At 36.3% G+C, this 13,316-nt stretch overlaps 1 protein-coding gene across 1 annotated transcript in view; it reads right to left on the bottom strand.

Annotated features, from left to right (window-relative positions):
• The window catches only part of otofa (otoferlin a), a 46,681-nt gene extending 43,280 nt beyond the window's left edge, over positions 1–3,401 (bottom strand). Inside the window, 3 exon segments of the mRNA XM_043219700.1 lie at positions 652–710; positions 3,324–3,356; positions 3,359–3,401. Of these exon segments, the coding sequence (XP_043075635.1) occupies positions 652–710; positions 3,324–3,356; positions 3,359–3,401 (135 nt within the window).
• Between the last annotated feature and the right edge of the window lie 9,915 nt (positions 3,402–13,316).

Here is a 13,316-nt window from a genome sequence, read left to right as displayed (position 1 = left end):
TGATTTTTAAATAGAATCCCAAGAGCATTTTTATACACTTGCTGTTTGCAGCACTGGAAAAAAAAAAACAACAATCACAAAGGTGAGACGATGCTAACAGTGGTGTGGGAGTCCCCATCACAACCGACAGCAAAACATAATTGAATTTCAGCCTACTATTAGGATATACAAGTGCATAAAAAAAGCAAGACTAAACTAGCAAGTTATTTTTAATGCAAATAAAAATTGGTACAAGATCAGAAAATACTTGTGGGGGGACATTATGGCACGAGAGCAACGAAAACTATCAAATCTAAGTATGAGACTTAGACCTGCAGGGACATTTCAGAGTAAAAAAAGCCATCGTTCAACAAGCTGTATTAGCCTAATAGAAATTCAGCTGGTTTATCCACAAGCTTATTGCCACTTCATACTGCTGCGTCGCCTGCCTGAGGGTCTGTGCAAACAGCATTAATAGGATTCAGTGGGGCTAAATGCAATGTGTTTGGTCACGGTTGAGCGGGCTGATTCCTCGAGTGATTCCTTCACCCCATCCTCTCTTTGGAAGAGAGAAATCAAATTCGGAGCGTATATACGTTTCGCTGCTCTGAGGTCGACAGTGTTAGTGTCACGCTTGAACGTTATTGAGTTATAGCACAGGCGAATACTGACCTGCTCAAACCGAGCTTCATCCTCGCAGTTTTCCAGCACCCGAGAGAAGAAGGAGAGACCTGCATGGAAAAAAAAACTAAGTTAAAGGTCAATATGGAGCATATCATCAAAGCTATATATAGGAAACATTATGCAATATGATAAAGACTGGAATGTAAAATATTATAAATCTTAACAAGTAAAACTGTGTTGGAGTGCGCGGCTCAGATTGGATTTGGGATTAAATTAAGATGCATGAGAGGAAGACCACAGGTCATCACAATCCTGACGTGTTTTGGCAACAGAGAAGCAGAGTGCTGCCATTATCATAAAACTGCAACACATTAAAACGGTGAAGTGTGAAACGAGTAAGGTATAGATATTAATGAAAGCAAGAAGAAGAAACCAAAGAGACCTGTCTAATACAGAACAGTGCTGTCAGTGTGTGCAAATAAGAACTGTCAATAAATACATTAACACACCGACTCATGCACATATACACAAGCCTACAGAAACCCTTGAACACAAGAGATATTACACGCGAGCAATTAATTTCTTTTTCTTAGCTAAAGCACACTGGAAGATATATTTAAGAATGATAAATACATAAACAATCATTACTTAGGCCCCTGACACTAAAATAAACGCACAATACAATACAATTCAATACAATGCTGCCTGTTCTTATTATCTTCCCAGCCATCAATTTTTATAAAGCAAATTTACCACATATTGATTTGTGTTGCTATTATAGATTTATGCAATCATACCATTGTCCATTGTCTTGATTCTGTTTTCACTGATACAGATCGTGTAAAAAGAGCTCTTAAATAATATAATTAGTCTGAATTATGAAATATAAAATAAGTTATATGTTATGTAATCTCAAAAACATACAATAAAAATTCTCTTAGTCTCAGAGAAACAAGCATCATCTCATCTCAAACTCACTGCTGCTTGCTGTTGTTCATAGGAGCCTTTTCCCCAGGTAACATTTACATCTACCCTCTGTACACAGAGCTGTAGATCACAAAACGCTGAGCTGGTGAGCATTTTTCTAACTTCAAAGTCATAATAAAAAACAAGAAATGATAAAAGCATGATGAGGAAGAGTTTGTGAATTATGCAGTACAGATGTCTTAATAACGAGAGAACTGAGGGCAAAATCACAAGGCTCGCAACCCTAGATTTAAAAACCACCTCGGAGAGAGTAACAAGGAGATATGGATAAAAGCTCATATAATATGCATAAACTAGACAACGACTTAATAAAAATGTATGTGCAACCTGTGAAGCAACAGAACAATCGAGAACAGTATTTTCAAAGATGTACAGTCTTCACAAGGACTTTTCAAATTTCAGCATAATCAAATCTGAAAGTCTGAAAGCCAATATTTTCATACATTCCATAATTTTATAACTTTGATGCAACATTTTTTATTGAGATTTTCATCCTTCTCAGATCCGCTCGTTGGTACTTAATCGAAGTTATGCAACCCGCAGAGAAACAGGACACAGCTCAGTAGAGCCCTTCCGCTCCAGACAGCCTAGATCATTGCACACTGGGGCTGCTGAAGATCAGGAAAAGGCCAAAACGGGAGGGAAGGAAAGGTGTGGCGGGAGAGCTGATAGTCATTGCCAGAAAGTGGGTGGAAATGTACAACAAGACCATGCATCAAAATGACTTCTATTTGAAGCGTCTCAATCAAATTACATAAAAGCAGACCGTCATATTCCACATCAATTCTCTCAAAACATCCTTCTGTAGGAAGATTCCTATTAATAATTGAAGATGTTTACTCCATTCTCCTTTTTTTTTATTAGCAATAAAATGTTGTTTGTCCTAGCTCATTTCTGCTCCATTTAACTAAGGCGATTCTGTAATTTATCTTTTATATGCTAGAAACACATAAAACTCGACACATATCTCTGGCTGTATTTGTCTCCCAACCCCTCCTTTACAAACTTACATAGAGAGGATTTTATGAAAACATAATTGTGTCAGATGAACACTGAGCAACTGTCCAAGGTGCTGAAATATATATATATATATATATATATATATATATATATATATATATATATATATATATATATATATATATATATATATATATATATAAGAAAGAAAGAGAGGACAGAAACAGAAGAAAAAACCTTTAAATCCACATTTAATTAATTAATTGCTGAGGCAAGCCTCATAAGACAAGATGTAATGATATAAAACAATCAGAATTCACAACTTTATTCAGCTTCAATACTTTGGCGACCTTGACTACAGTATTTTTAAAAGAATCCCAGTAGCTTACTGAGCTGTCCGTTTGATTAAAACGCATTGCTTGAAATGAACAATTAATTAAACAGTACTGCAGTGAAAACTGAGAGAGCCTATAGTTACACATACAGTGAAAGCAGCTCACGCGCGTGTATGAGGCAGTAACGCTTACTATCTATCTTCCAGTCATTTAAAGCGATATTAAATATGTTCGATGTTCTTTGATAAAGACATGCAGATTCCGAATAACTGGATTTCTAACTTTCACCAGAGCCTCAAGTCACAACACCAGTGCATGATATACAGGTTATATAAAATTGAAGAAATATTACACATGAATGTGTATAACACGAGATACCTAATATTCATATGCACACATACTAAAAAATCACTGGAAATTAAAATGATTGCTCTATACCTCTGAAAGTGACTTTAGTGATGCGGTCCCCTTTCCACGAAGCTCCGTGACAGTCTTCAGGTACACTACTAAAGCCATTTCCAACTTCAAATGAAGAAAAATCAAAAGGCTGAAACAGAATAAAAATGTTACATCACAGAGCTCGCGGATCTATCTTGAACAACGCTGCATAACTTCTTATAAAATCATGTCCTAACTGCCTTTATGCGCCACATAAAAACCGGAAAAAATCCTCTTATGGTACAGGCAGCATCCTCTGTGCGCAATAACATGAAAAGAGTAATTAATAATTAAAGAGCTTTCGTTTTCTCTCGCTTTACTATGCGCACATGTAGTACACTCGTCAGATCCGCTCGGACGCTCTTTCACTCTGCGACGCGCCTCGCGGCTCCGCACGAGCGCAATGTGATGACGGATGACGCCAGCAGGGCAGCCGCAGTCAGTCAAAACTGGTTCTCACAGGGGCGGATTCTTGCAGACCAAATACGCCCCAAAAGCCTCTTACAGATTTAGTATTGTTCGAGGTAGAAGCATAGTTTTATATATTATATATAAAGTTTAACTGACATATTAGCTATTAATGCAAAACTATTAGGCTAGTCCGTACTGAAATAAATGGTTGCCAGGCAACCCCTTTGTTGTCTTATCTGCGGCGCAGGTCAGCTTTAGACACGCAGCAGCTTTTGATCGGATAATATTCATAGTATTATTATCTACTCAGCCATGACTTTCAGACGAAATGGTACTCTCATTACTCATAATAACACAGCCTACATCCCATCGCCTCTGATGCCCGGGTAAAAACATACCTTTTTCTTATTTTGTTGTGTCCCCTAGAATTGAATTTCAGGTTTAATTTTTTGACATTCACGGAGTATATTTCTCTTCGAACGATACATAAAATGCGTGCCGTCATTTATGTTAAATATACAAATCAATTAATTGACAGTGAATTCAAATAAACTCGAGTTAAAAATTATTTATGCCTGTTATAAAAATCATTTTACAGTGTTTGGTATTTTCGGCCTTTACTGTGGTTCATGTGGTTTCTGAAACTGGTGCAGGTAAATCATAAAGCAATATTACAATATTGTATTAACTCATGCAGGACATGGATCATTTAAAGGTACTGTGGACACATTCCCACTATTAAATTCCTGTATGGGGAGACTTTTGCCAATGCATCCCTAAAGTACTTCCAAGACATCCGTTCTGCGATGATGGCTTCTAGCAAAAGCTCTTACAATAGTGTGCCTCTGAGCTCCCACACCAAAGACAGTATCTTACCCTACTGGGTCCGGTACAACATTGATTTCAAAAGGCAGAAGGAGATCAAAGGACTTTGTGCATGGTAAGAATGAGAATTAAGGTGTGATTGTGGATCATGTTCTGAGCTGCTCTCTTTTTGTCTCACTTGGACTTCTCTTTTTCCCAGTTGTCACAGAAGCACAGAGAAAATTACAAAGATAAGACTGGGACTGTGCAGCCTGTCAATTACTTTGTCATGCCAGAAAAAGAAAAAAAGGAACGGATGAGATCCCTTCAGAGAGAATGTAAGAAATGTACTTTAGCCATCTCAGCTATTTTAATTAAACTATTTTATATAATATCTTTTTAGTGAAAACCACAAATTATTTCAGTACCTGCCTATATGAAACATTTGAATATGATATATAAGTGTGTGTGTGTGTGTGTGCGTGTGTTAATTATGCAGCCCATATTAAGAAACTAGACCAAACATACTACATAGAGCTAATACTGAGTGTAAATTCCTAAAAAAACAGACGTGGGCTCTCCTATTCCTTCTCTCTCCCTCTTAATCCTCAGTCTCATATGGATCTAATTGCCTCTTTCATGCTCCCCTGAGACAGAAAGAGATGGCTGTCCAGTGATTGTTTGTGATGGAGTCTTATTTGCTGATGCATTACTCAGGGTTAACTGTACTTGGAGCCCTGCTGTCTCTAGGGGTTTTATGTTCAGTTATGTTCACATTTAGCTGCTGCAGTAGTTTCTGAAGTCATAAAAAATGTATGTATGAGTGAAACTGGAGCTGTTGTTGTTTTAAAATTGTCTCCTTTTCTTTCCTTCTTGTCAGTTAATTAGAGATCATGCCATATCAGATGGAAGTAGCAGTCTGATGAAGTCTAATGGTGTCCACCACAAACAAGTCTGCCTCTCATGGGACCACTAATAACATTTATTGTGTTTATAAATAAATAAATAAAAGAAGTTGCTATTTTTGTGCCTCCTGTTTATAATACATCATTTATGTAGTTGCATCATATTTGCAGATTGTCTAGTTTTAATAGTTTTATATAATATATATATATATATATATATATATATATATATATATATATATATATATATATATATATATAATATGGGAATGATACTCTAATATTTGTTCTTCATGATGCATGAGAACCCTTTAGAATCATATACACTTTGACCTATTAATAATTAATAATTTTTTATTTCATATATATATATATATATATAATCAAATAAAATCTTAAGACTAGGGAAAAGTACAAGTATTCATATTTCATGTTGTTGGACATGAACCTGGTTGTAAGTACTGCTTCAAAAACGCCAAAAGAAGAAATAGGACCAAGAGACAAAAAATAGATAACAGGCAATTAATGGAAAACTGCATTTAAAAACTGCTGATCAAAGATTTAAGACCATAGCCTTAAAAAGTTTAGATCTACACAAAAATGTCTTTCATGTCATTGTTCTTCAGACAGTAACACTGTCATGGTTCCTCTGATGGCAAAGACAAAAAGTCTTTCTGTCTTTCAAGTGTGGCTGTTGTTGTGGATTGTTGAGGTGTACAAACAAGTGCTCTTAGAACATGCTATCACTGGAGAGGTTAAACTGAGTAAAACATAATTTCACAATTCCTTAAAGATCCGAGTAATGGGACAAAATATTTACATTGTAGAACCAAAAAAGATAAAGGGAACACAGGAAGCAACCTTATTCTTTTGGAAAAAGTCCTTCATCCGGAGCTTGTTGTGGTCTACAGTGTTGTCCTGTTGAAAGTCCCAGTCAGTTATCTCTCAGACAAGCTCCTCAAGTCTAGAGGGAGGCCTCTATAACATGTCCACATACTCCACCATCGTTTGACGTCCTGTACAACCTGAAGACCTATTATCCCATAGAAGGAAAAAATACCACCACTGTGCTGTGTAGAAAACATCTTCAGTGGATCTCTTTGTCATGCCACTAACATTGAAGCCATCAGGACTGTCCAGGATACATTTTCTCATCAGAAAATAAAACATTATTCCACCTTTCAATGTCCACGTTTGGTGCTCTTCTTGCAAATAACAAACAGGCAAGTTTGTTTCATGGAAGTAGATGTAGCCTTTAAAGATGTTTTCTGTTCTTGAAACCCTTTAAAATTCATGCCTGTAGAGGGAGCAGAGGCACAATAAACAATAAATAAATAAGTAAATAAATAAATAAAAATACTTAAAATGTATTGCCTTGCAGAAGTTGAGATGAAAATTAAGCAAAAACAGCATAATTAAAAACATACTTTGACTACAGTGAGTAGGTGGGAGTTTATCCAATCAGAAAGCAGCTCACTAAGATGGGACTATATATATATATATATATATATATATATATATATATATATATATATATATATATATATATATATATATATATGTGTGTGTGTGTGGTGTGTGTGTGTGTGTGTGTGTGTGTGTGTGTGTGTGTGTGTAAATGCAAAATTTAGATTTACAATTTAAAACTCTCTACATTTAAACAACGTTCAGACAAATACGTGGATGTTATATTACAGCATGAGATACTAAACTCTCATTACAAATACGCATTTGCAGACGTTGACATAAAGCGTAAACTCCATGTTACCCTCGAATGGCGAGAGAACTGCTGTTTGACTGAATACCTTCGCATTTTGGTCGCTATTTTTTTACATACTTTTTGAAAAATGAGGCTTTAGGGTGCCTTCAATCTGTATCTATCTACCCAGTTCCTAAATGACTCACGTGCTTTCTCGTCATCCGTAGCACAATTTTTTGGAGAACCCATATATGATTTACTATCCATAATTTTAGAGCTGAATATAAATTGCAATAGGCTACTGAATAAACACAATAGTCATGTAAAAGCAGTTACGCTTATGAAGTGTTAGTCTATCAAGAGTGCAGAATGAAGTTTTGTGTAAACAAGCTATAAACAGAGCACGATGAGTGCGTTCTGCATCAAAGGAGGTAATGTTTCTGAAAGATTTTCCATCGTCTTGTTCTGCAAATATTTGCGTAGCCCCTAGTCCCGTTCGTCCCCGGAAGAGGGAGACAACGTCTGGGAAAGAGCACCCAGACTGACGGTAGCGGGCAACGGAGCATCCGAGCATCCCATAGCCTTTCTTCCCTCAGTGTAGAGGATCGCCGTAATACTGAAGCACTATCTGCAATGTCTCTGCACGGGCACGAGCTCTTCTCAGGCTCCTGATCACACTTTGCACACAGAGCCCACTGCTGTCGGGCAGGTCAACCTGCTTATTTCTATTTAAACAGTAATTCACCAAATCAAACTTTGTACTTTATTAAATTGTGTAGAATTGAAATGTAGAACTTTTTCAAAATATAATTCGTTAAGCAGCCTATATTTGTGTAGTATATTTGCCAGGGCTTTGTAATGATGCTGTCATCTTGTACTGTAATTTTCATGAGCAAATAGCTCTATTAATTACCTCTGCGGTTTGGGAATCTGGAGGAATAAGCCCTGTTTGTTTTATCACAGTGTGTGTGGAAGCCACGTGCCAAACCTTTATTAAACATTTCAAGCACTAATAATGCATGATGGGTGAGACAGTAATTGAACAGCTGAACCACGGGCAGGTGCACGAACTTCCAAAAGTTTACTAGCTTGCTTTTAGGTTGTAAAGAGCAAGTCATTTTTTAGCTATTTGAATCAGGTGATCATAGGGGTATGACAAACTGATGGCGATGTCACAAATGGAGTTATTTTCTGTAGCTAATTTATCAGAACTTTCCAGATATATGCAAAGAACGCACAGAATATAAATTTCTAGCCAAATGTTAAATAAGATATTTGAATTATGCATATATAACAAAATATGAAAAAGGTTTGGATTCCTAATTGATTTCCAGTAAGATTCTGATACAGACAGCCAGACAGATAGACAGACAGATAGACAGATAGAGATAGATAGATAGATAGATAGATAGATAGATAGATAGATAGATAGATAGATAGATAGATAGATAGATAGATAGATAGATTGTACTGTAAGTGCAGATCTCAGCAAGTGATTTATCAAATTATAGCCAGTACAGGAAGTACAGTTAACCTCTTTAAAAGATCATCAGGAGTGTAAAAGCACAGATGTTTTAGACATTCTTTCACTTTCAGCTCTTTAAATCAATTTTAGCCACGTTTTCTCTCTTCTCTCAAACCTTTCTTTCACTCTGTCTGTCCCTCCTAATTCTGAGGAGAATGCAGTGGAGCAGAGGAATCTTGGATGAGAAAAAGTGGTAGCTAAGTCCTACTGAGCTGTTTTAGCTGCCACGTTACAACGGGCCCTTTTCTTTCTCACTTGCTCTTTCTCGTGTGTTTTGGAAATGTTCTTTATATGAGGTCACCCAGTGCAGCCTGGGACTGCCATCAGCAGCTGCATATTATCCAGTATTCTTCTCTTTCCTCTTCTCTCCATCTTCAGCAGAACAAAATACATCCAACACAACTAAATCTTAAGCCACCAGCTGCTTAGTTTTCTGATTACAAGCCAAAAAAAAACCAAAAAAACATACGCTTCTAGATCATTTAATGGTGCCCGACTGCAGCTTCAAAACCATTGCAGACATCTGCTTGACAGATAAAAGATATATTGGAAAGAATGAGAGTCAGATTTTGTTCCACCACCCTGGACTTTAACATCACGTCTGTTATTCTGGTAAGAATGAGCTTGTCTTGTCAGGTAAGAGCTCTGCCAGAGAGTGAGAGAGGAAGAGAAGAATCATGCCCTGACCAGCTACTGGAATTTAATCTTGCTCAGATTTTCACCAAGGAATTTGCAGAAAGTCTTTGATTGACGTAGGCAAGGCTGGAGGGTTTAGAAAGTCAATCTGTCGATTAGTGTGTGGTATGGTACAGTACGCCAGCATGTAGTTGGTACGATGCCCACCTCAACCTGTCACTCAGGTGTTTAAGCATTGTCTGTCTATAATCAACGCTCATTACAGAACACCTGGGTATTTTGTAGCTCAGGTTGAAAATTCCATGCAAAAGCACTGGTGACTAAAGGTATGACCTAACAATAATACACTCTAAATGCTTCTTGCATTTGTTTTGAATGTCATTCAGTCAACTGGAATGAAAAATAATAAGCAAAGTATATTTTCGTTGAGAGTCTGTTTATGCCTTTCATTGAGAAAATGATGTCAGAGCAGCAGGTGCTTGCCCACAGGTATCTTTCTAAGGAGTGCTTATAAAAAAAAACAATCCAAGAGAACTGATAATAGGACCACAGGGCATTACTTTCACCTTCCTAATAAAGGAATTGATAACATACATGGCCCGGGAGAGTGTGAACGAGTTATAGAACAGCTATCGAGGCAGGTTTTACGCCCAAATATCAATTACATTTGTTTAAAATATGTACATCTGATTGTATGCCTCGCTGTTCTAAATATTTGGTTTTCTGGGATTTATCGAACAGTGATTTGCTAAATCTGCTGATGGAAAGTTGTCATCAATCTAACTGGCTTACATCAAAATGTCAGAGAATTAAGTGATAGTAAATTGTGTGTCTTGAAAGCACTGAGTTAAAAATGAGTTTTTTTATAGATTTTTTTATAGCTGTCAAGAAGTTAGATTATATATTTTTCAGCTATTACAAAAAGGTTATAATTTGTTCATTTAAAAAAAAAAAAACAATGTCTCTACTAATGGAAAACATACTTATTACTATAAGAATGTCCTTATCTGACATTAAGAATATAAAAAAGGAGTCATCCATTTTACAAGCATTTTTTTCATACAAGTGGATTTTTATGTTTGTTAAAGACATTTTGTTTTCAAGGAAAATATTTTTATAAATAAATGAAAATAAAACATAATCATTTTACTTCTGAATTATAAAATTAATCACAGTTAATCATTTCTTACTACTGAGTTTGAGAATCACTGATCAAGGTGTGATGAAATAACTCTCTAATACTGAGCCTTGATATGTTTCCTCCAGTATAAATGTTTATTTTGGAGAAAGATCTAATTCTTATGTTTTACAAAGTCTTGATTTAATCAAAATGTGAACCCACTCCTATCATAAATTTTAATATGAGCCAAGTCACAGACTGGGGGGTTTGATGTTTCTGTGGCTTGTGTGTGTGTGTGTGTGTGTGTGTGTGTACGTAACTTGCATGTAATTGCAAGGACACGTGTGGATGTGGTTCCAAATTATGTGGAGGGATGTTTCATTGCCAATATTACATTATAAAAACCTTGACCGAAAGGCATATGTCCATGTGTACACTTAAATAAGTGATAGAGATTGATCTCTCTCACCAGGCTTTATACCAGAGTCATGCTGTTGTACAGTAAACAGGCACAGCGATGAGAGATTTGCTCACTCCAACTCTAAGTAGGGTTATAAAACAGCCTGAGCACTCTAAAGAACTTCACAGAGTTTCCAGTTTGATTAACTGAGGGCTGCAGCACTTATTGCCTGTGGTTCATGCTGCCAAGAAAAGTTAACTAGTACAATAGATCTTATATTACACACTACGGCTCCCATTAAGCTAATAGTCATGCAAAGTTTACAATTTTAGTTGAATTTTCCCTTAGAAATATGGCCATCTGCAATGCTTAATTCTGATTGGTAAATCACATAATCTGTCAAATGTTTGTATGTATCATGCACCCATGCAAACAGTATAACTGACCATTGTTCTAGGACAATTGAATGAACTGCTGCATTGCAATGTGACTGATGTGCTCTCTCCCAGCTTCTAAGCCACTGCTGCTTAATGTAAATGTGGGCTGACTCTCCGTGGAAAAGGGGTTGAAGGTCATATGGGATCCCCCAGCGAGCTGGATGGGCGGCCTGTTGATAGCCTACCCCAGCATCGGGTTACGTGGAAGTCCATGAAGTCCCTCACATTCATGACTGTCGGCATGGGCGACAGACGGTCAGAGTTGTACTAGAGGAGGAGGTAGGAGAATGTAAATCATTCAAGCTTAGAGACTCACATTGAGAACTTGAGCACTATGTGTGAGCTTTCATGTGCATGTTGTGTTGTTTTAGAGCCTGAGTCCTGCATTTTCTCAAGATGAGTGCAGAGAATAAGGATGGGATGAGTAAACCTGTCTACAGGCAGAGACTCCAGGAGTGTGTGCTTGCAATGTGTGTTTAGATAGAGATATGCATGTTTCTCTATGACCTTCAATGTTCTACATTGGTGCACGGAAAGATAAAGTATATGAAACACATATGAATGCTTTTAAACACATATGCATGCTTTTAAACTGCGCTATCAAATGTGAGTCATCATTTACTCACTTTTATGTCTTTTCCAAACCTGTAGGCATTTCTTGCTTTTGCAGAACACATTTGGATAATGCCTCTGTTTTTTGTCCATGCAATAAACATCAATTGATGTGTCAAATGTTGTTTGGACCTCAGACTTCTTTTGTTTTTCTGCAGAAGCCATACAGGGTTGGAACAAACATCAGTGTGAATGTAAATGATACCAAACTTTTTACTTTTAAGAGCAATTATACCTTTAAATATAACAAAACAGTCCCACAGAATCCCACAGCTTTGTATACGTACAGTGGCCCTAAAAATACAAAATTGCAAATAAAAAAAAAAACTTTAATTAGAATATATTAGAATATTTAAGTAGAATAATATATTCTAATATATGTTCAAAACTATTAAGATCTACTACTGCTCAAATGTTTGGGGGTAGTAAAATTTAAGGGTTATTTGATCAGAAAATACAGTACAGTACAGTGATATTGTGATCTTTTACAATTTAAAATAAATATATATATTTTTTTATATTTGACTACGATAATTTGTCTTCAGAGCCAAAGCTACATTTTCAGCAGCCGTGCCATGTAATCATATGTGTTGTATGATTAATATCTTCCATTTGAAACTTATGATCACCTTTTGTACCTTATTTACTCATAAAGGGTGCGTATAAACTTAATAGTACATTACTGAGTATACATTTGGTGCCTAAATAGTACCTTTTAAAACATAATTTAGTCACAGGCAGTGACAGCTTTGTAGCTTTTCTCAGAGTGTTCCATGGATGTCATTAAATGTCTAAATTTACACTTTTATTAGGCTCATTATTTTTGACTCGTTAGACTCTAACACACATTATTATATAGTTTTACAAGGGAAAGCAGTTATAACTAGTACTCTCTATATTTTGGTCATAATATTAAGCCAGACTACACACTCATGTGTAGGCGGCAGAGGGTGTGAGGATATCTGATCGTTCTGTTTTTCAAATAACTGGCATTTATTTCTATTAGATTCCCTAAAGATATAGCATTTATGCTTGGCCAGTCCTTGTTTTTATGGGCTGGAGTCAAGAGCCTTAAGCCTTGTGTAGTGGTAGCCAGTCAATCGTCAACACTCCATAAAGTTTTTTCCACAAAAGAGTTTTCAGTATGTCCATGTCCCTCCTCAACAAAACCCAGGATCTGGGCATATTGCTGAAAAGTCCCACAGCATTTATCCCAAAACATCTGTCATAATAGAAAAACGTGTAATCCTGCAAACAGATCATAAATGTTCTTAGCGAGGATGTTTAACAGTTCTAAACATATTTGAGAGTACAGCTCATTATTTTGTAATGCTTTGTTTTTTGATTACAATATATGCTTCTTCTTTTTTTTTTTTTTTTTTTTTACACAGCGCTTTTTTTTTTTTTAATATAATTCCAGCTTTTGTTGAAGTAATTCAGTCAT

This window comes from Puntigrus tetrazona, chromosome 20 (genome assembly GCF_018831695.1).
Source record: "Puntigrus tetrazona isolate hp1 chromosome 20, ASM1883169v1, whole genome shotgun sequence".
In the NCBI taxonomy this organism is placed as follows: Eukaryota; Metazoa; Chordata; class Actinopteri; order Cypriniformes; family Cyprinidae; genus Puntigrus; species Puntigrus tetrazona.
The sequence above is the reverse complement of the archived record's forward strand: the minus strand, read 5'-3'. Positions and strand labels throughout refer to the sequence as shown.